The sequence below is a fragment of the Nothoprocta perdicaria genome, unplaced genomic scaffold, assembly GCF_003342845.1.
Source record: "Nothoprocta perdicaria isolate Ctin4 unplaced genomic scaffold, notPer1 scaffold_5, whole genome shotgun sequence".
Taxonomy (NCBI): domain Eukaryota; kingdom Metazoa; phylum Chordata; class Aves; order Tinamiformes; family Tinamidae; genus Nothoprocta; species Nothoprocta perdicaria.
In genome coordinates, this window is record NW_020455754.1 from 9,903,966 (window position 1) to 9,925,612 (window position 21,647).

The 21,647-nt window shown below is 40.5% G+C and overlaps 1 protein-coding gene across 2 annotated transcripts in view; it reads right to left on the reverse strand.

Moving 5' to 3' along the window:
• SPOCK1 (SPARC (osteonectin), cwcv and kazal like domains proteoglycan 1) overlaps window positions 1-21,647 on the reverse strand; it is a 246,313-nt gene that overhangs the window by 80,456 nt on the left and 144,210 nt on the right. For both annotated transcript variants that reach the window (XM_026047477.1, XM_026047476.1), the window contains 2 exons: window positions 21,047-21,161; window positions 1,520-1,652 (listed from right to left, as the gene is read on the reverse strand). In XM_026047477.1, the coding sequence (XP_025903262.1) occupies window positions 1,520-1,652; window positions 21,047-21,161 (248 nt within the window). The remainder of the gene's footprint in view (window positions 1-1,519; window positions 1,653-21,046; window positions 21,162-21,647) is intronic.

Below are 21,647 nucleotides of genomic sequence, written 5' to 3' on the forward strand. Positions count from 1 at the left end.
ATGACTCTGGTGTATAGATATAGCATAAACACAAATATTTACCTTGCACAATCTGCATCTTCTGCCTGTAGGAGAATATGGCCAATAAATAATTCTTTTTAAGGACTTTTCCTCTGTGAATTTGCACAGTCTGAGCAAGTATCAGTCAGCACGGCAGTGCCCGACACAAGACTTGCCACCTGCATTGCATCTGAAGGAAAATTACCAAAAAAAAGCAGTGATTTTAGTGACCCCAGGATCAGATGGATTTGGGGAAGCAAGGAGGATACCATTCTCTTGTGAGAACTAGTGAATTTGAGGAAGGCAGCTGAGATCTGCTCATAAAGACATCAGAAAACCATCAGTAAAAATGGTAATTATTAGGACATTTAAGTAAACTGCTTAAATGTTTGTATTTCATTTACTAAAAGTTGTCATTGGTGGAATCTGAGATTAAAAAATATTTGGATCCCAGAATGGTAAAAAATTACAAAGAGAAAAGCATTCATTCAGTGCTCTCAGTGAATGACGAAAGTAAGATGTAGAAGAAAAAGTGCAACAGTGTGACTGAATATTCATCAAAAGCTGCTTATTACAGACTAAAAATCTATACTCTCAAGGGTTCAGAGGAAAAGTAACCTGTATCTGTTAATGGATGAAATACTTGACCTGACCAGCTAAGAAGTAGCTGCCGCATCACCAACGGTGTTATGCTATGCTACAGTGAGAGCTTTTTTCCTCATTATCATTTTTCTTGTTGCCTTTTTTGGGTCTATTTTGTCTCTTATGGGTTTTTTTTTACTAGTGGGCAAGCCTTAGTCTCGATGTAGAAAGAGACATTAGGGGCATCCCACAACCATGACCTCCAGGGCCTGAAGCCCCATTTGTGGAACGGCTCAAATGGTATTTGAGTCATGGAAGACTTTATTTCATAACGCAAGATCTGGCCTGCTGAATTAAACGTGGCTCTGGAACCAGTTTCCCTTACTGAATCAAACCCTAAAGATGATCATATTTTCAGTGTAACAATGAGCCAATTTACCTCCACTGGGGATTTTTCATGGTATCATATGTGCTGCATCTGGTATGAGCAAGTATTAAAAATGCGACTTAAATGAATTGTGATATGTTAGCCGTGCAGCCTGGAAATCAGTCACAGAATGACGCTACTGCCAAATTATCTATTTGGAGGCTAAATATAAAAACAAGAACTAGCTCAGACCCTTCTTTGACAAGCAGGGTCCAAACAAGCCAGTTCAATGAAACAGATTCCTGTTGCATCATCAATATTGAAAATGTTCTAGTTCATTAGCGAGAAAGAGCTATTTAGAGAAGCATTCATCAAGAAAGTCATAAAACAGCCATTTCCCGTTCTGATTTGCCCTTCTTTTTGTCGAATATGTAAAACGTAAATGTATCAGGGCGTTTTAAAACGGGACTATGGCAAGAATTAAAGGTCGTGTGCCATTTAATGCTGTCCGGTTGCTGAAGCCACCCCCTCATCCCATCAGTGCCCAGCTCCCCGCCGGGGCAGCAGTACCTTGCTGGTGTACGTGTGTCCATCCGACCCGCAGACGGCACTGGCGTGTGTGCCGGGGCACGGCTTGCACCTCGCCAGGTTTGCTGCGCCAGCCCACGGCTTCGGAGCCACATTCCCCTTCTTTTGCCGGAGGCTGCAAAGGAAAGGACAGCGGTTTGGGGCAAGGTGCTCACAAAAAACAGCGCGAGGAAAATTCCTGCAAACAAAGCAACGCTTGATTTTTAAGAGCGTATGAATTTCGAGCAAGTGCATTAAATATAGCTTCTAAAGATGCTTCCATAAAGTGGCACATTACAGCTGACAATCTAAGAGTTATAAATGGGTGTGCGGTACTAAATTAACGTTACTTGGCAGATTCACTTTGATTTATAACTAGAAACGATTTCACTTTTAAATATAGCCATTTATTAAACTGCACAGTACTCCTGGTGAAGAGGAGAAAATGGTAAATCCAGGCTGCATTTAAGGAGACTTTCACCTGGCCTTCTTCAAGTTGCAATGTTCATGTCAGCAGAGGAACCGCCTTGCAACTTAGGCTCAGGTATCCTCTACAAGACTATTAAATCAGTCAAAAGTTGTAGTAACCGAGACACTCCTGGCTTCCAGAAAACACTAAGACATTTCAAACACTTAAAAAAAAAAAATCCAAAAATGGAGTTTGAGTTAACAGCAGGTACCAATCTGCAGGCAACTTGGTCCTTGTGTGCACAGTAATGTTCTTTATGCACCAGCTCCAGCAGCGACTTGACTCATGGAACAGTCACATTCGCCCCAGGAATGCCATAAACTGGCAGAGAGCATCTCCCAATCCCCAGATGCTCTTGCACCACAGGAGTGACTGCAGCCTCCCTGAGGCCATGGGCCACTCACTTATTGCATTAAGAATGCCTCCAAATACGACATCTGCTCCCAAAACATACTGCAAAATATGTGCAATTGATTCTGATTAATAGCTCGTTTTGCCATCATAACGAACCTTGCCTGGTACAACATTAAGTAATTATCACCAGCATGCTGTTGAAAGCTGATTAAAAGTTTGCTTTCTAAAGCACAAGTCAATGTTACAATGCAGAGGCATTTTGGCCATGTCTACTTGTCTTTTGCTTCAAAACATTTACATGGCAAAGGAAGGCATCAGCTTTGCTGCAGACTCTTAAGAAAAATAACTGCCATCTGTCTTATAGCAGCATTTAAAAAAAAAAAGAAATCTTGTAACAGTTTGGCTAGAGATGCATTTCAATGCACTCCTGACTGACTTTATCACAGTTTTGGAAAAATATATACAGATATATTTTAAAGCAATTTCACTGCTGCTTGCAATTTGCTACATAATACTGACTCTGATGTAATGACACATTCAGCTGCTAAAATAATGAAAATTCTCTTCTTTCAGCTCAGTTCAAGTTTTCTCCAAGCCGAACCTTTGTCACAGTGATGAATAGTACTATTACAAAGTTTGTGTCCACAAAAGGGAATCCAATCGCAATATCATAAACTATGAAAAGAGAAGCCTAATATCAAACACACAAAAAAAACCCCTTCTTATTCTGAAGTGTTTTTTTTAATGCACAGAGCAGCTTTTCCCCCTTTCAGATGCATTCTGCCTCACTGAGCTGTCAAGAGTAAAGGCACCAAGTGCCATGGGGTTGCTCTGCTCAGACCTGAGGGGCTGATGGGCTGCCCCATGGCACGGGCCTCTGGGCTCAGTATTTGCTGCTGCACAAGCCATTTGCAGCAATTTTCCAGCAGTAACCTTGGTTTAGCTTTAAGTAATTTTCTATAAGCTCTTCTCCAAAAATTCTTCATCTACAGATGATGTCTGCTTTCCAAACGCATATTGTTCTGAAGGGATATTTTGAGAGGTTGGATAAGATTTTTGGAAGCTTTTCAGTCCTATAACCCCTAACAACACATCAAACACCCGAGCAAACAAATTAAAACATAGAAAGCATCTTGGCTGCAGAAGCAGCCAGCCTGCAAATCCCCTCTCAATGGCAGGGCACATCCGCCGGCCCTGGGAATGCGTTTTGCAAGGCAGGCCAAAGCAAATTAGCCCCTATTTTATTTTGTTTTATTTCTTTCCCTGACAACGTAGCTGATCAGAGCTGATCTGTACCACCCTGAGCGGTCACAGACAGCAGCCCTGGGATACGGAAACTCGGGAGCATTTGTCCTCCTCTTCTCCTTGCTGGCAGCACCGGCTCTTGGCACCGGGACAGTTCACCAAGGAGTCCAAACTCCATCTTCGATTCAGCAGAAGGTTCTCAAACCCAGTTCCTCAAGCAAAACATTTCGTGATGAGTTACATTTTTTTAACAGCAACAACAACAAATTCTGACCCTCAATTTCTGACCAACTGGATGATTTGGACCATACTGCTTAGTAATCTCTGCACTTGCCTATCACAGTCCTCCCCAGGCTGGCACAGATTTGATAATAACCTGTGGCAAGGGATCAAAATAAGCTCTTTTGCAGGAAAATGGTTGTTTTGTATAAAAACAGTTTTCCAAGACATAGTGTTTCATGCAGGAAATACGTTTACTGGCTCAGATTTAAGCTGCAATACAGTGAAGGCCAGAAAAGCACCTTTTTATCTAATCTGCATAGCACAAGCCATAGCAGCGCACTTGCTGAACCACAGCAACCAAGAATAATTTAGGAATATCCTTTCCTTTTTTCCCTTTTAGCCTTGATATAACCTTGGAAAAGACTAAATATTTTAATATTTTAAAGTAGAATTTTTAATAGGGAATAGAGACAACACTTATTTCCAAACTGCTGCACAGAGTTCCTTTTCTTACTCATTATGGAACTAACTGATGGACTTTTATTTAATTAATTTCTTTATTGAGATCACTGAACTTTCAGATCCTGCTCTGTAATTTCTTATGCCTGTCACTAGGTGAAGCTGTGGTGAATATTACAGGACATATGAGTGGGCGGTCTATAATGATTCGAAAGCACAAATGGGACCTTTTAAATTTGTTATGGAACATGCAAATACAGAATATCAATATTTCATTTTGAGACAGCTTATCAGAAAGCACTGGTGTATTATGCTTTATGTAGCTGTATAATTTTGCTGCATAATATAATGACTCAAACTCAGAAGAACAATCGAGAAATTATAATATCATTTAAGATAGCAAATTCTATCTATTTTTTGTTGGAATTAATATTCATTATATCACTGCCAGAGAAATCCAGCCAAAATATCAACAGAATATATATGCAACACCAAGTTTGGGCTTTACATTACATTGGATTTTGTAAAAGCAAATTCAATTTCAGCCGCAAAGGAACTTGAATATTCCTAAGGAAATAAATTGCACTGAAATTCAGACTTTACATCCAGAAGGTCTAACACCATTTTTTAAACACATTTGAAGTTTAGAATGGAAACTTATTGCAAAAAAATACAACCTGAGGAGCATGTCACTCAATGGGGGGATTCCCAAAAGCACATCCAGTTGGAAGTCAGGCTCCTTCAAATACATTTGGGCAAACTATTACTTCGGCACTGCTGCCAATGTTTTGGGAGGAAGAAGACAGAAAGTACAAGTTCTCCCTTAGGGGTTTATAACATAATAGTAATTTTATTGGCCCAAAAGGAGACACTTGTCTGCTCAAAACATTTTTTTTTTTTTTTTGCTAGACGTTCTGCAGCAAATAACAGCAGAAAGTATCTCAAGAAAAAAAAAAAAAACAACTTACACGGTTTCTTCTAACAGCAAGTGTCAGGTAAACAAAACAGAGAGATTGGTGCTGTCTGTTCTCATCGGAAAAGTCCCTGTTCCCCATGTCTCACAAGGACAGAATTTGGCTCAACACATGTTGCGGATCGCTTGCAACAACAACCTCTGCGTTTCTGCTGCCCAAGATAACAGAGCTCCTCGCTGAGGCTCCCATCTAGATGCGACACCAACGTTATTGAGCTGAGCAGGCAGTTTGTCAATAAACAAGGCCCTACCTAGGAAGCACCAACATCACAAAACCAAATTATTTCACGGGGATAAATGACTGCCACTGAACGCGCATCTCTTGCCGGCGGTCATTCTGCAATGACTTGCTCTGCTTTGGCGTGAACTGCATAATATATCTCATTAAAATACATCTACTCCTATTAACGCGATACAAGACCAAAGAATGGTTAAATCTGAACTGGACTCGTATTTTTGAAAAATACCACTAGGAACAAATTATTTGAATAACCTTGCCTTTGGGTGCCTGGAAGCTATGCCTATTGATTTTTCAACTGCAGCTCCCATGGAGACATTCTTCAAGATTACGATTAGCTTCATCCATCTCTCTCCCTTCCCAGGCTTTATCGCTGTACATCCCATGCAGCAGCACTTATCACAGGAATAAAAAGTTCAGTGCACCGAAACCAAATATTTGGGCTCCTTCAAAATCTGGAAAGAGCCCTGGCAGTCAGAACAAATTTTAAGTGGTTTCCTGAAGTTGGAGCAATGATTGTTGGAAGGGATAGTGACTATCAGAGTCATTTGCTCCTATTACAGCTACGAGATCTCACTGGGAACAAAAGGATACCATGGTTTGAATTAGGCACAATCTCTTTTTTTTTAATGCAAATAATGTAAAACAAGGATAGACATATGAGTAGAGTCATTTTTCAACCTGGACTTCCGACCTTCATCTGCAAAGAAGAACAATGGGGAGAGCTGGCTTGGCATTTCAGCACCATCTCATGCTACCGCTTCCTGCGCTTTCATTATTTGCAGAAATAATTTCAATTATCTGATTGTGCTAAGGCTGCTGATTTCACTCTCCGCTGCCTTCAAATCTGTTCCCAGACACATTTGTGATTAGCACGGCCACAAGAAACAAAACACCCCTGCTGCCTGTGCCTCCTGCACGAGCCCTGGCTTGTCCTTGTGTAGGTGTCCAGGGGTTCAGGGATGCCTGGAGACCTTCTAGTAGAAGGTGGCAAGTTCACGTCTCCCTCCTGCAGGGACTGGGAAGGAAGAGGAAGCAGCCGTCTTGCTCCCCATCCTTTCATACAATGACATCCATGGGTTAAAACTGGTCCATGGCTGGAAAGCACCAGCAGCCACAGGCCTATTTCCAAAGAGCGGGAGGTCCTTAGAAGATCAAGATGGAGATGAACAACTTCAGGAAAAGCTAAGAGAAAACTTGTGAGCGTTGAGTTGAAAAGTGTATCTGCAGGCATCTTCCCAATGCAGTAAAAAACATGGCTATTTCCAAAGGAAGATGAAAAGTCAAACACTATTTCTTATCAAGTATAAGAAGGAAATGTAAGAAAAAGCAGTAGAGAGACAACATATTGGAAGAAAGACAGCAGCTAGAAAACTGAAAGTCTGGCTATTTTGCAAGAAAAAAAAAAAAGCCATACATTGCTGAGAAAAATCTTTTATATATTCGTGTGTGGACCCTGCTAGGTCCAGCCAGTGACAAGGTCTGTAAGGCCAATCACTTCAACATAACTTAAACGGGGACAGGATGAAGGTATATAGGGGATATCCAAGCTCTCTGATCCTTGGAAGCAAGAAAGATTTGCTGCTGCAAGTCATTTCTGGGGCTAACAGCACTGTTCCTGCCTCAGAAAATACCCCATGGAGTTCATCTGCCTGAACAAGGTCCCTCTCGAACCTCAAGCTTGGTGTCAAAACAGATATAATATAGCATTTAACTATGGATAGTATTAAAATGTCAAGACAACTAGGTACATACAATATCAGGATCTCTCAGGATAAGTGAAGTTCATACCTTTACCTCATCTTGGATGAGACCTGATGTGATTAAGAGCTGATTAAGACCATTAGGGCACTATGTGGATGTCTGCCTTTGGACACTTTGACACATGCTGTATAAAAGGCCCCATTACACACTTAGCTAACAGATTACAGTGCTTACAGGCAATTTATTTTTCAATTTAAATTTTTAATGATTTGCACTGTTCAGATCTGCTGCATCCGCTCCGCAGCTGCACCAGGAGGAAAACTGGCAAGGGGTGAAAAAGGAAAACCAAAAGGCAAAATCTATGCAAACAAACCATTTCGCGTCTTCAGAAATCATTATGTTCTTGTGCATAAATAACCCAGTTTCCAAACTCTGCTGGCTCCCATGAAGTTTTTGAGCCGTAACTGGCTCCAGCACTTCAGGGTCTGAAGTCGTCTTAACCAGACGCTGCAGACCTAAGTTCTTCCATTGCAGTGGGTTCCCTTCCTCCTCTCTTACAGAAAATTGCAGCCTATGGGGTTTCCTCCTACTGTCAAAAAGGATGCATTTTTATTGGGATGAAGTGAACTTTGCCTGGTCCAGGATCTGCTGATTTTGATATTAAAATACTGTGTTGATCAGGTCTGCCTGCTGCAATGGGCAGAGCTCACCAAGCTCTCCAAGGACCTGGCTGTGGAAAGCACATGAGATTAATCGAAGTGGCACGTTCGGCTGGGAAGAAAAGCTGCTCCTTACTCACTATATACCGTTTCACATGATTTGATAGCTTCAAAATTGTTTTTCATTAAATTGGAAGAATGGTCTTTTCCACTTTTTCCACCATTTCCCTGCTGCCGCGTCTGCTCACAGCTGCAAGTTGTTCTGCTCAGCTTCCAATGGGGCAAATTTGGCTGGTTAATAGGGAGGGCTGCAATTGCTGTGCTGCGTCACGGTGCCTTTTGGGGTGTTCGACCACCAAATCCTACTGCCACTGTGCACCCACAGAGGGAAAATCCACAGCCTTCACCCCCAAACTGAGCAGCCTCTGCTGCATTACAGTGATTTTACCCGTCCTAAGGTGGATTGCACGCAATCCTCACACCACAGGATGGATTGCTGGGAGGGATGCGAAAGTAAATGCATTTAAAAAAAAAAATATAGCAATAATTCCTTGCCCTCGAGGCACTAAAGCAAATGTTTCTTTCGAGAAATGACTGCACAGCGCTTCTGGTGCACAAGCACTTGCTGCTGCGACACAAACAAGCGGTTACAAGCTGTGCCAGCAGAATATTTGCCCCTTCTGACATATTTTATTAGGAGAGAGGCTTATTAAATTCTCAAGAAGGCTACACCAGATTAAACTGTTGAGGATTTTACAATTAGCATCCGTTATCTGTGAATTTGGATATGATTGCGGAATAGAATTATTAGGCTGGCTTGTCAAACAATAGATAATTAAAAAAACCTACCCCAAAGCCACCTCCAGAATGCATTTGAAAGACAGTATTAAAGGTGGATTTGGAAAAGTAATCAGGGTGCTATTTCTTCTGTCAGAATAACAGGCAAGTTTGTCATAAATTAAATGCTCAACAACTCCATTATAAATATTATAAGGGGTGAATAAGTTTAAAATCCCATCCTTTTTAGCATCTAAATAAATAGGATGAAACCCCTGTTGCTTTTACAGCACTGCTGATATACAGAGCTTGGTACCAGAAAGGTCTCTATGTTCTCCTGAATTTCTCTACACATCCAGAGCTGTCTGTCTGGTTATTTGATTCTGGTTTGAGATGATAATATCTATACCATTCTCATCTTCTCAAATGAGGCCATCAAGAGCATTAACCATCTTATCTCAGGCTCTGTCTTAATGAAAGGTGACTAGAGCTTCAGGAAAGTCCCAAACCAATAGGCAGAATTTATATAATCACATTAATTTATGACACTAAGCACATACACATGATCTAGCTTAGAGACAGCACATGGTGAAACCCACCTTTACGTTAAATTTGAAGACGAGCACTAGAGACACACTTGCAAAAACTGCAAGACATACATTTCAGGAGTTACCTGCACTGAGTTATTAAAACTTCTCCTTTCTGTGACCTTGAATCATGAGTTTAGCAACCATGCATTCCACATCATCTTTCCCATATTCTTCACTCCATATGTCCCTTTCCCTACAGCGACTCGCGCCACCATTAAAATGCAATGTAACCATATATTCATGCTTTAGAAAGTGTCAGCATTTCAGAGCTGCTTCTTCAAAAGCACCTTTTTATCATGTGAAAAAGTGACTCAACTGCTGATCTATGTAGACAGCCAGCATTATATTACCCGGGACTATAACAAATTTTGTGTAAAAATAGATTTAAATGCTTTGCTCTTCAATTATTAAACTGGAATCAGTTTAATGCAGAGGACCTCACGAGCTGAATACATGGCCCTCCACTTTCAAACACTCATTCCCACTTGAATTTCACTGCAGCACACATTTCCCTTTGCTTCTTTCTCTTGTGACCAGCTACACCTCTGTGTTGGCACCGTTTGTCCTTAATAACTTGGCTTACAAGAGATGAAGGGATTGAACAAGGGCTGACATTTTATCATGTCTGCTATCTCATTTGATCTAATTCTGAATTGACTGTCTCTCTCTCATACAAAGTGACCACTTTTTTTTGGAACACTTTAGTGTGTTGTGCTCTTTTCTTGCGAGCTGCCAGTCCAGTATTTCTGCTTTCTGAGCAGTATCTCCTCCAATCCCACTTCTCATACCCTATTTTTATCATACCCTATTTTTAATATTCTTACTCTTACTCCTTCTCCCTGTGATTTTGTCTTCTGCTCTGGCAGATGTCTAGGGACTGCAAACTTTTTTTCTTCCCACTATAAATTCATTCTGTTCCCTTTTTTGCCTATGTTGTTGCAATTCTTTGCAAGACCCATTTTCCCTCACTAAATTTACTCTCTGTGGTCTACATCTGCCTGACTGGCTTCTCTGATTGCCTCCTCCAGCCCTCTTTTCCCAAGATCTGGTTAACTTGTTAAAGGCGAATGTTATAAAATTATGAGCAACCCCAGTGCTCTTTCCTACTCACTCTTCCGTTTAACCATTTTGCTTTCAGTCCTTCAGTCTGACCGTTCTGCTGTGACCTCCTTCCAGCTAATCTCCTTTCACTTTCCCCCTCCTACTCCTTAAGCTTTGTTCTGTCTCGTTAAACCTTGAAAAATAAGGTTCCTTGGAGAAGCAGTTAGTTCTCCACCTACTCTTAACTATTCTTTCCCTCTCTGCTAGGAGGTATGATATCAAGTATGTAGCTTTCTAGCTAGGATCATTTTGATACTCTACCTATCCTGGTCACGGCTTATCTTTCTACACTTGCATCCTGGGAAGTCTGAGAACCTTTATTCATAGATGTCCTCTCTGGTTTGTCTTTCTCTCTTGTTACTATTATTAATTCTTGGCAGGAATGGCTTGTCAACACTAGCTGGGCAAACTCATTAAGAAATGAGTAGCTCGAACCAGGTTTCACTGAAACCTGAAATAGGAGTTTCTTAAAGGACTATGAACTTCAGTTCTTCAGGCAGCTGGTTCAAAATGAAGCAAAAATTTCTGACCTAGCAAGGTGTCTAATTAACCAAAAGAGCCCTCCCCTCAGACTTCTGAGCTCTTCCTTTGCTATGCTAAAATATTGTTTCAAATGAAAAATTTAGAGAAAGATAAAGCACAGGTGCTCAGGATATTAACTATGGATGAGTTGCTAAGCAGGAATGACCACATTGTGGCACTCTGGGGTTTCAGGTAAACCAGATCAGCTAAGACTAGAAATAAATCTCTCAAAGGACTTGAAAGAGATTTCAAGTTTACAATGTAGATCATGAAGAACAGATAGACTAATTTATAAACCAAAACTACAAAATGTCCTTTCTGTTCAACATGGACTATAAATTTAAATACTATTAAGGTATAAAGACAGACTTTCCAAAGAAGAAGAAAGAAAAAGCAGAGAACAGAGAAGCTTTCTTTATTCTCTCTGATGAGTTGTCTTCTGAGCAAGTCAATATATTGGACATTACAGCAGGTTTGATTCTTTATTAGCATTTTCAGGTCTTGTTAACTAAGCTTACTCTCTTGACTTCTTAAATCATTAAATGAACAAACTGACTTACATTATGCATTACTACCAAAGCTAATTAGTCTTCCACAGTTGATGCTCATGGATGATAACAACCAACTAATGAGAATGCTTTGTTTCGTTTCATGAAAGAAGATGCATTGAGTGGTGGTTAAAGCTAGATGTTAGGTAAATGAGGAAGGCAGAATTTCCAATTTTCAATCCCCGAGGACATTAACGTCTTTTTTCGGGATGGTCATTGCCCTTTATTTTATTAAGACTCATGAGGTTAATGCAGTTATGGGAGCCTAAAATTATGGCCCAGGAAAGAGGAGAAATAAAAAAGGTCAACAGAAGAAGGAGTGACAAAATAGTCACATAATCTCAAGGCTGTGTTCTCCATCAGTGACAATTTAAATGTTACTTCAGAGCAAAACTAGGAGATTCCAGTTTCATATCTTTAAGATGTCTCAAAACTATGTTCACTTCTAGCTTAAATTAAAAGTTTGCAATTTTTTTTTGCCAAAATGAAGTAACTAGTAATTTTTCAAATATCTTCTCAAAAACTTTTACAAAATCTATTCCTTTTTAGGAGTAAGTGCTACAGGAAAAATTTACAGCTGATTGATTCATTAGGATTGCAATAAAAAACTACTCTAATCCAACTTATAACTGGAAAGACATTACTGCCCCTCCAAAGTCCAGTGCCAAAAGAAAGGGGAGAGAAGTCTGAAGATGTGAATATGCTTTGGGCCAGAGGCAGAATAAAAATACATAGAAATAACCAGCACATAAAATATTTCATGTGAGTGAAAATAATTTGGATTCCAATGAACTGCTCAGTAATGCTTCAGCCCTTCATATATTCTCCTCTTTTGAAAAGCAACCTGATGTTGAAACTGCACAAGGCTGTAGTGGCCTCAAGGTAGCAAAAAAAAAATCTATATTTCAAAACCATGCTGCATTGCATAGGAATATGTTGCTTCGGATGTATGAGACAACACAAATCCCTTCTATGGGACACAACCATTTCTTTTCAAAGCGTGCACCTTCTAGGCAGGAAACAAATACAGAGACTGTCAGAGAAGATTTAATTTAGGACAAGATTTTGCTGCTAGAGTTAAAATGTAATCTAAGGCAACTACTGCAGCACTGGGAGCGATCCCATCACAGTCACAAGCATTTGGGAGACTTTTGTCTGGATGCTGCTGGGCCAGTAGCTTCTCCTTTGAAGGCGCTGAAGCTTTTGCTTGCTGTGGAAACCCGTGAAGAGACGCAATGAAAGGAATTGCCTATTTTTCGGTACACAAAGAGGGTTCTCAGAAAAAAAAAAGGCTACTTGAGGACTATAGGAAAGCTTACTTTGCCATACCAGCTTATTTTAGATACTGTCCTTTGATTTTTGGCTTTGCTTTTTAGTTCACTGGTGATAGGGACAACAACCACGAGGTATATTGGCATAATGTCTTAGTCCCTGAGTCCCTAAAAAGACAAAAGTTGGCTGAACACTGAGTAAAACACTACACGGAAAGGGCTGAATTTGATTGCTCCCCTCTGTTTCTAAAATATAGAAGATATTGACAGGAATGAAACTACCAGAAAACTGTTTTAAATCTAGAAATATAAACAAGATGTCTTTAATAAGTGTGCTGAGGTATTGCATTTCTTTGCCTAAAAAAAATAATGGCACAGCATTGCCTTTTTATATTTAATTGAAAAGTGAAACAGAGACACCTGAACAGACTTATTTAAAAAAGCAAAACATTTAGGACTGATTTCCAACCAGCATTAATATTCTCTATGTAGAGAGCTTTAAACAGACTGTAATTTGGTGGCTCATGTCCATAAATAATGTCATGCGTGGTTCATTGGTTGAATTAATTTGATATAAAGTGACTAAATTGAAAAACTGTAGGTCGAGCTCTTTATGATTTCTGGCAGAGCACTAAGCAGGCAATCACAAGCTTATTAATGAAAAAAAGAGAATAATCAAAATTGAAATATTAAAGAAGTAGGAAGCAATAAATTCAAAGTTAATTTTGATAATGTAACTTGCATTGAGTAAGAAAATAATTGATATAGAAGTCTCTTTTTATTTTATAGAAGTCTTCATACTAGATTGCAACTTTTTTAAAAGAGTGCTGTTGGAAGGAACTGCAGGATTCCAAAGGGGATAAAACACCGGAGTCTGTCTATTACAGGTTCTTATATTAGGTGTCACTCTTGTCTTCATGGCTATTCTAGTCTATAGGTTTCCCATTTCTATAGACCTAGGTGGAAAAGGTCTCAGCCATAAGTTTTCCACAACCTCTAACTCAAAACCAGGATCCCAGATAGTTGCTGATGAATTCCTAAGGTTGGTGCCTGCCATCATTTTTCCTAGCAACTTTTTGCGACTGAAATAACCAAGGATGTTGAAAAACGCAGGAAATTGGGCAGAATTGTGCAGGCACCCACTTCCACCTTCAGGGAGGCTGAAGTTCCCAAGCAACAGGGTCAAGGGCACAAGGCAGGAAGCCAGGAACCAGGCGCTGCAAGAGGTGCAAAAGATGACTTGGAACTACAAAGTTGGAGATTTAGCCAATATCTGTGAATATCTTTTACTATTGGAAGGCTTTAGGAGTAATAAAAGGAAAATCTTAGAAGTGTAAGGATAAAATATAGGACAATATTATCAACAATAATGATCAGCTTTCGTTTCATAGGTTTAAAAGGTACATTGAGTCTGCATGATAGTGATGACATAATTGTAAAAACAAGAAAACTGACCAGTATCTCATGAAAAGCACTGTTTTTGAAGGCCTAATTTGCAAAACCCAAACAAAACGTATTGTTTGTAATACGTACTGCAATTAGAATGTATAATACTATTTATCAAAACACAGATTTTAAAATGATGCACATTTAATGTTTTTCACAATATAATGGGATGTTGGAAATTGAAGAAAGGCTTTAATAAAATTCCTTCTTTGTAAACATCGGTCCCAATCTTACAAAAACATGCCTTTTATTGCCACGAAAAGACTTTTCCATTGAACACATCCATATCCTGGGGCTTCTAGAGCAAAAATGCAGCAATAAATTTAGAATCTCCAGTAAACAGATTGTTGTATAAATAGAGAATAATTTACAGAGCATCAGCAGTCATTTGTAAACATTAAATAATAATTTCTGACTGACTGGATTCTGACTCAACAGATTTAAGATGGGGCTAAGCTGCAAAAATAGACACACACATTAAATAAAAATTGCTTCCAGCGATTTTACGGTTAAGATTTTCAGCATATAGAAAACAGAGAGAGCTTGAATCAGCACATTGATCCTTAACCCACTGGGCTACAGTAAGCCCAGAAAGACGCAGATTCTCGGTCGTGTGTGGATTAACTTAGTCACAGAATAAGGTCAATGGTCAGATGTGGTGCCACTGAGTGGGATGTGGGCCACTGTTCTCGGTTAGTCCCCTCACGTGCAACTCGGACAATTTAAAAATCCCACAGCTGAATATACTTCCCTGCTTATATTTTAATAATGGCGATAATGACGATGTGGGAAGGTTGCTTGAGGAAACATGCAAAAGTCAAAAATTACCATCGATGCTCCATATGCCAGCCTAACTCCTTAGAGCAGCAGGACCCATGGGCAGTGAGTCCTGTCAAATGTTTTCCGTTCGTTCCAAGGTTCTGTAAACTTCTTTGATTTTTTTCTTAGCTGTCTGGTAAATCTCCGCCTGACATTTGCCAAGCAGATGACATTTCTACCAATTACTGTGTTCATTTTGTATTTACTTTAGATTGCACAAGTTCCTTTGCAAACAACCAAAAAGCCTTAAACTGTAAACAGCTCACAGCCCAAGTCAGGAATGTGCGTTGAGGATGGATTTTTAACACCTTAGGGGTACCTACAGGTAGCTCAGATTTACCTTTCAAACAGAACAAAACAAGCCAACCAAGAACTTAGTTGCAACCCCATGAAGCCTTCAAAGGAAATGGGAACTGTTGGATGCAAACTTAACACTCTCGACACACTGATGAGAGCTCTACCAAGATGATTAAATATGACCAATTCCTGCTAGAGCTGTCGAAATCTGGTAATATAAACCTGAAATTGTAATTATCCTTTCCATAATGCTCGGTGAGACTTGGCTGAATTCACCTCTCTTCCCCTTTATTATTAATATGTTCATAAAAATGTTTTCTGTGGAAGAAAGCAATTTGGGCTGCTGGATGCATAAAAATCACCTTAACAAGAACAATGTTTTTCAAACCTGGCAAGAAGTGGTACCAAGAGCAATATATACCAAACAATAAGCCTTGAAAGAGCAAACCGCACACGGATTGAAACAATTCTGAGCTATCCAACGATACCCAGAACATCAAAACCAGATCACAGAACACCAAAGCCCAAACTCGTCTCTAGAAAGCTCATCGAAAACTTGCCTGTGATACTGCCCAGCTGCAGGAGTGTCACCATGGCTCATGGAAGAACCAGAACAAGATTAAAGTAGGGTGAGTAAATAGGCACTTAAAAAAAAAAAAAAAAAGACTAAGAAATAAAATTAAAATCTTAATAAGCAAAGACTCAAAGTGACTACACTGTCCATAACGATGTGCAAAGAGTTAAAGTACCAAAAAGACAGAATGATAATTTGGAGTTTCTTTTTGAGCAGCCAAGCTCAGCAAGCTCTGCTGCAAAGGAAAGCTATGGCAGCCAGAGGAATGACTTTTTATGAGAGACTTTTTTATGAGAGAAGAGGATTTGCTTAGTGTAGCAAAACAAGAGAAGGTCATTATTTCTAAATAAATATTGAGGAACCATTTAGGAAAGCTTCAGGAATTTTAACTGGCTTTGAATAAATTTAGTTGGGAAATTAGTAGGTTTCTAACCAGAAGAGTGAGGATGTTCAGGATTCTTCCGGGTGGAGAAATGGGGGCAATAAACCTTATTACCTTTAAGACAGAACTTGGTAGGTTAATGAATAAGTTTATATCATATTGTTGCAAGGGGATTGGATTTAATGATCCAGGAAGCCACTTTTGGGCCATTCTTAGACACCGCTAAAAGAGCACAACTCAGAATAATAAGAAGAGGACTATGCAAAGCAGCAATCAAGCTATCCAATAATATTGTCTTTAAATGCACAAACTGAAATATTTATAAATGTTAATTACAGTGCCAAAGATAATGGGCTATTTTCTTGTCCTATAATAACTTTCCGGTGTTAGCAGAGTAATCCAGAGGTATCGATATGTTTTCTAATGAGCTTGGATAGTGGTCTAAGAGGACCTGTGCAGCAGGAGAACATCTCAATACCCATTGTACTTCCCTTTGTGCCTGCAGCAGCTTGCAGCAAAGCAGCACACAGCAAGATCCGAGCTGCAGAATCAAAGACAACGACCTTAGCAGTAAGATGCTCACCTTAGCAGCCAGGGGCTTGGTGACTGTGGATAAAATATAGTAAAGCCCCTGCTGACAGCAGGAACAAGTTAATCTCCTGCAGACAAAGCTGAGGAATATGCATTCTAAAATCCACTGTAAAAAAGCTGTGTGCTGCCATATATTTCAAGTTTCCCATGTCCGATAGGACATAGTCACTTTGCTCTACTCTAATGAGCTCTAAGGCTAATGAGGCATGACCAGTGATGAGTTACCCCTTCTGCAGAGAGGAGTCCGTGGGGTGACTAATTGGCCTGGGGACACAGCAAGTTTCACATCCAGGCTCCTGGGGACAGTTCCTTGTCAGGTGCTGGGTAACAATTTCCTCAGCAGGTATCTGCTTGAACATCCTTTAGCATGGCTGCATTATTCTATAGGTGTTTGAGAATGCACCAGAATTCCTTTTGCAAAACACGGGCAATGCTTTGGCCTTTTGGACCTTTTGACTTTTAGAATTGGATAGAATGAAGTTAGAAGCCCCCCAAAAAAGGGGCAAAAAACAAGCTACCAAGCCAGCAAGGCTGTGGGGGAACGGAGGTAGTGCAGCTCCGCAGTTTACAGTCGCTTCCCAGGTTTGACGCAGTTACGAGCCATCAAAATAGGGACTGCTCATGCATTCAGGTGCTGATAAGCATTACCACATAAATCACTCTGAATTAAGCACCAGAAGCTTGGGAACAAACACTCCCGTGCACTGCCCGGCTGCTAAAGCAGCGGAATTCGGGATTGGGCGCGGGATGATATTCCCCAGGAAGGAAGGCTGGGAGCTGTGCCAGCTCCCATTAGCATTTAGCAGGACTGCTCAAAGCAGGAGCAAACAGGCAGGCAAGGGGCGGAGAGGAGATCACGCCAACGGGTCAGGGTTTACAGGCCCTGTATTTAATGCATTTTAAAAGGTAACTGTTGACCTAATACAGAGACATTGAGGGATAGCGCTGCTTAAAATCCCTGCCTATGTGTGTAACCCTTCCAATAAATCCCTAAAGAGCACATTTGCAGTGGTAAGAGCTTCCCCTGGAATCTGGCCAAGCAGTTCTTCAAAGCAGGGGGGTCACTGACATTCATGCAATTATTTATTTCACTCGTTCCTGAATTCCCTTTCAGATGCAGCTTAAGCCACCCAGTTAGCATGTTCAACAGCACTTGCACAAAAATGCTCAGTTTTGTGCATCTGCTGTGGAGGATTTACTGCTTTTGTTTGTTTGGTTTGGTTTGTTTTTCCACGGGGTCCAAACTACTAAGAAATGGAGCATCAGCTCCAGATGTTCTGTGGAAAAAGGGGGAGATTTGTCCACTTATTGCAGATAAGTGGACCCATCAATGCTGCTTTCTTGGTCAGACCAACCTTTTGATGTGTAATTTAGAACAGCAGATGTTTTATCTGGGAACCGGTCCAGATCTTAAAAACAAATAAATAAATAAAGGAGGAAGAAACTCAGTAGTGGCTCAGTAGTGGTAGCCCCAGAAGCACTGAGAAATATGGAGCAATGAGCTGGATTCTTCAATCACAGCACACAAGCAGATGTTGCATGGGATCAACCTCATGATGATGTACACTGGGGTGATGAATTGGTAGGTGGTCAGCAGTTAAATAGGCTGAACAAAGCAGTAAATCCTAGACACGTCCATACATTAATTTTTCATCAATCCTCTTTTCTCATTCTGTTCTTTTCAAGAAACCCCAGGCGTGACACGGGGCCCTTCCTTGTGCTGCGCTAGCAATGCCAACCGAGACAAATGGCACCACATTTACAGGACTGCAAAGGTGTGAGAAATCTCTGTGAGGTATTAACCAGAGTCTCCTGCAAAGAAGAACTAATAAAGGCTTCTCCTACATCACGTGCAAATTTAAGCAGGTCTTAAGCAGGTCCCCCACAAGAGATTTTGTATGGCTCTGTTGTTAGTCCAGAATCTATTAAACATATATGAGATCTCCCTTGAATTTATCTTTTGCCTGCTCTTCAGTCAGTCTTGCCTTTTCTCTTAATGTTCTGCCAAATTAGTACTGCAAATGCTTCAGAAGATGTGCTGGCAAAACGCCACAACCTGTGGCACTGGTGGTTTCAAATCAGCTACATTATGCTTGTAAATAAATCTATTTTCCTCCTGCCATAGGTCAGATAATAGGTCAGATAATCAGGGGGTGCAAATCAGTGCAGCTCTGTCCGGAAACCTCAGCAATAACATACAGCGTTGCTCTCCTGATTGCTTTCTGCTGAGCCTACATGCTTTGCAAAGCTACTCCAGCAAGCTGATAATGATGCATGAAATGGAAAATCCTTCTGAGCACACCCAGAAGCACAGAGGACGCATGAAAGAGGCACTGTGGTGCTGGGTTATGTGAGGCTTCCTCCTCCACGTGTGCACGCACTAACATATTCAGTTTTCACTGCTTTTAAATAGGTGCAACTCTGCCTTTTTGCCTTTTCTCCTGATTCACACTGCCTTAAATGAGACTGGAGTCACACGTACAACAGTATTTAGGTCAGGCACAGAAAAGATAACAGCATGTTTTGAAACTAAGGACAAAATTCTTTAGCAGTGTCACTTCTCTGATTCAAATAAGCAGAAGATTTGGCCTGGTTACTCTCCTCGCCGATGCTTCTACCCTCTGAGGCAATTAGGTAGCTGCGTATTTTGAGAATAAAAACACTTTGGGGGCATATGTGCCACCATCCCACATCAACAGTAATTCTTGCAGCACTGCAAAACTTGCTGGAAAATATTTGGCTATTTTTTCAAAGTCAGGTTTCAGTACTTTTCAATTCATCCCCACAGCCACAGTGCTACTCAAAGGTTATCCGAAATAGCTGCAGGCAGAGGAGGAATCACAGAGAGATCACATGAAACATAGCTTGGTTTCTGGAAAAAAAAAGCGATATCCAATTCCTCCTCTCTGTCATTACTCTGTACCATTTTGGCCACTTTTGGGACATCAAATACTGGAAATAGCTCAGAAAGCATTTGGCTCAACGTTCATGTCCATATATCATAAGGGCTATTATATAAGGCAAATGCTTTAAATCCACCCTAACTGGAAAATGCAGCTACACAATGCCAAAATGTCATTATATTGTAAGTCCTGCACATAGCCATACTCTCAAAATCCTTGCAGGGTTCATTCCATTCTGAAAAGTGAAGATTGAACATACTGCCTCACCGACATTATAGCATTAACTTCGGATTATAAATCAAAGGCAGGCAGGGCTTTTTTTGGGTTAGCTTCCTCAGCCAGGTCTCGGGGAGGTAAGACGAGACCCAGCACTGGCACAAGGGGGTTGGATCATCCCTGATCCTGTCTGGCTTAGGCTGCTGTGGATCTCCAGCCTCAGCTGGCAGAGGCAGAATTCTTTTTTGCCTCCCTTCTAAATAGGCAAAGAAGGTGATTAGTCCCCAAATGTATTATGCAAAGGTATTGAAAGCAACACAACACATTTTTCTTAAATTACAGACACACTAATCAGTAAACTCTGTTTTCTACAAATGCTTTTGAGTAAACTTCAACAGCATGATCTAATGTATAACTCTTTAAGTCTTAATAAATGCTTTGCTAAAGTGTTTAAAGGGAATGTTTAGCATTCAACCATTCAACAGTCCCTGATTGCAGCATATTTCAACCTGTGCTGTGTGAGAAGTATGGTTCTAAGCTGAGAGTGCCCAGGAGTTTTTCCTTGTTTATTCATAGTCTCTCCCAGAGATGTTCTCTGGTCTGATTTGAACATCTTGGCCAAAGGTCTTAACCTTCTATTTTTCAACTTCTTCTTAATTCAGTCACTCTGCAGTCAAATGCAGAGCTTTCTGTGATGGTGTGACTCCTTAGGTAGATACTCTATCAAGATCCACCAACATTTTTCTCTTTTTTATCAAGTTTAAGTAGAAGCTTGACATATATAAAAACACTTGTTTTGATCTCTTTTTAATTGCTTCATATTAAGTTATTGGAACTGCAGATGTGTCCAATGCAAAGTGTCATATACCAGGCTTTCAGACTTTTAAACATAACCAGTTTCTGCTCTCTGAGAAGAGAAAACTTGTCCCAGGTTTGGGAGGGTCTTCTGTTTTCCCAATGATTCTGGCTGCATTATGTTCCTGCTTATTTTTCTGGAAGAGCTTGTTATAAATAATGAGAAAAAATGATGGAAAAAATTGGAAATCATGTGTTAAAAGAATACCTTAAAATTAATTTTGTAATATTCCCTCTGGAGTGTTCTCATTCTGGTTGTTCTGATCATGCTGGAGTCCACAAAAAAAGATCTTCAGACAATGGCAAGTTCCTTACCTGTGTACCAGCTGCTTGCGGCTTATACAAATGGCCGTTTCGTAGTCGTGAGTGACACACACCTTATGTGGGCTGCACTTCACCTTCAGGCATGGATCTTTGGATGGATCAAGGGCTATAAAACACAAATATATACAAAAGCAGAAAGTTACAAATGTGTACAAAGTTGTCTCTTGGCTGCTTAATCCAGATAACTGGATAGGAGAAACAACTGGTTGTATGACCACTTGGACATCCAAAGGGATAAATCCCCATCCACTGAATCACCATGGACTGAATTAATTGCCCCAAATGTCCCTTTGAGGCTTTTTGGTATAGAATGAGTAACGCAGTGGACAATCTTTTCTCAGCAGTTCTTCAGCTGCTGGAGAAAAGGATGGGGTGGTGATTTGGGCAGTGAAAGGAGCTTCTCTCCACCCAAGGTGTGAGTGGTCCGGCGGACTTCAGTGAGTCAAGGGTCTGGAAAATGTGCAGGAGTGAGGGACAAACCTGCAGAGGGGAACGGCGGGTACTAGGGCTCACCCTTGGGTACCCTCTTTTCAGTGCTGACTGAACCCGCTACACAAACACCTTCATTTACCAAACACATCATCGCATCTGG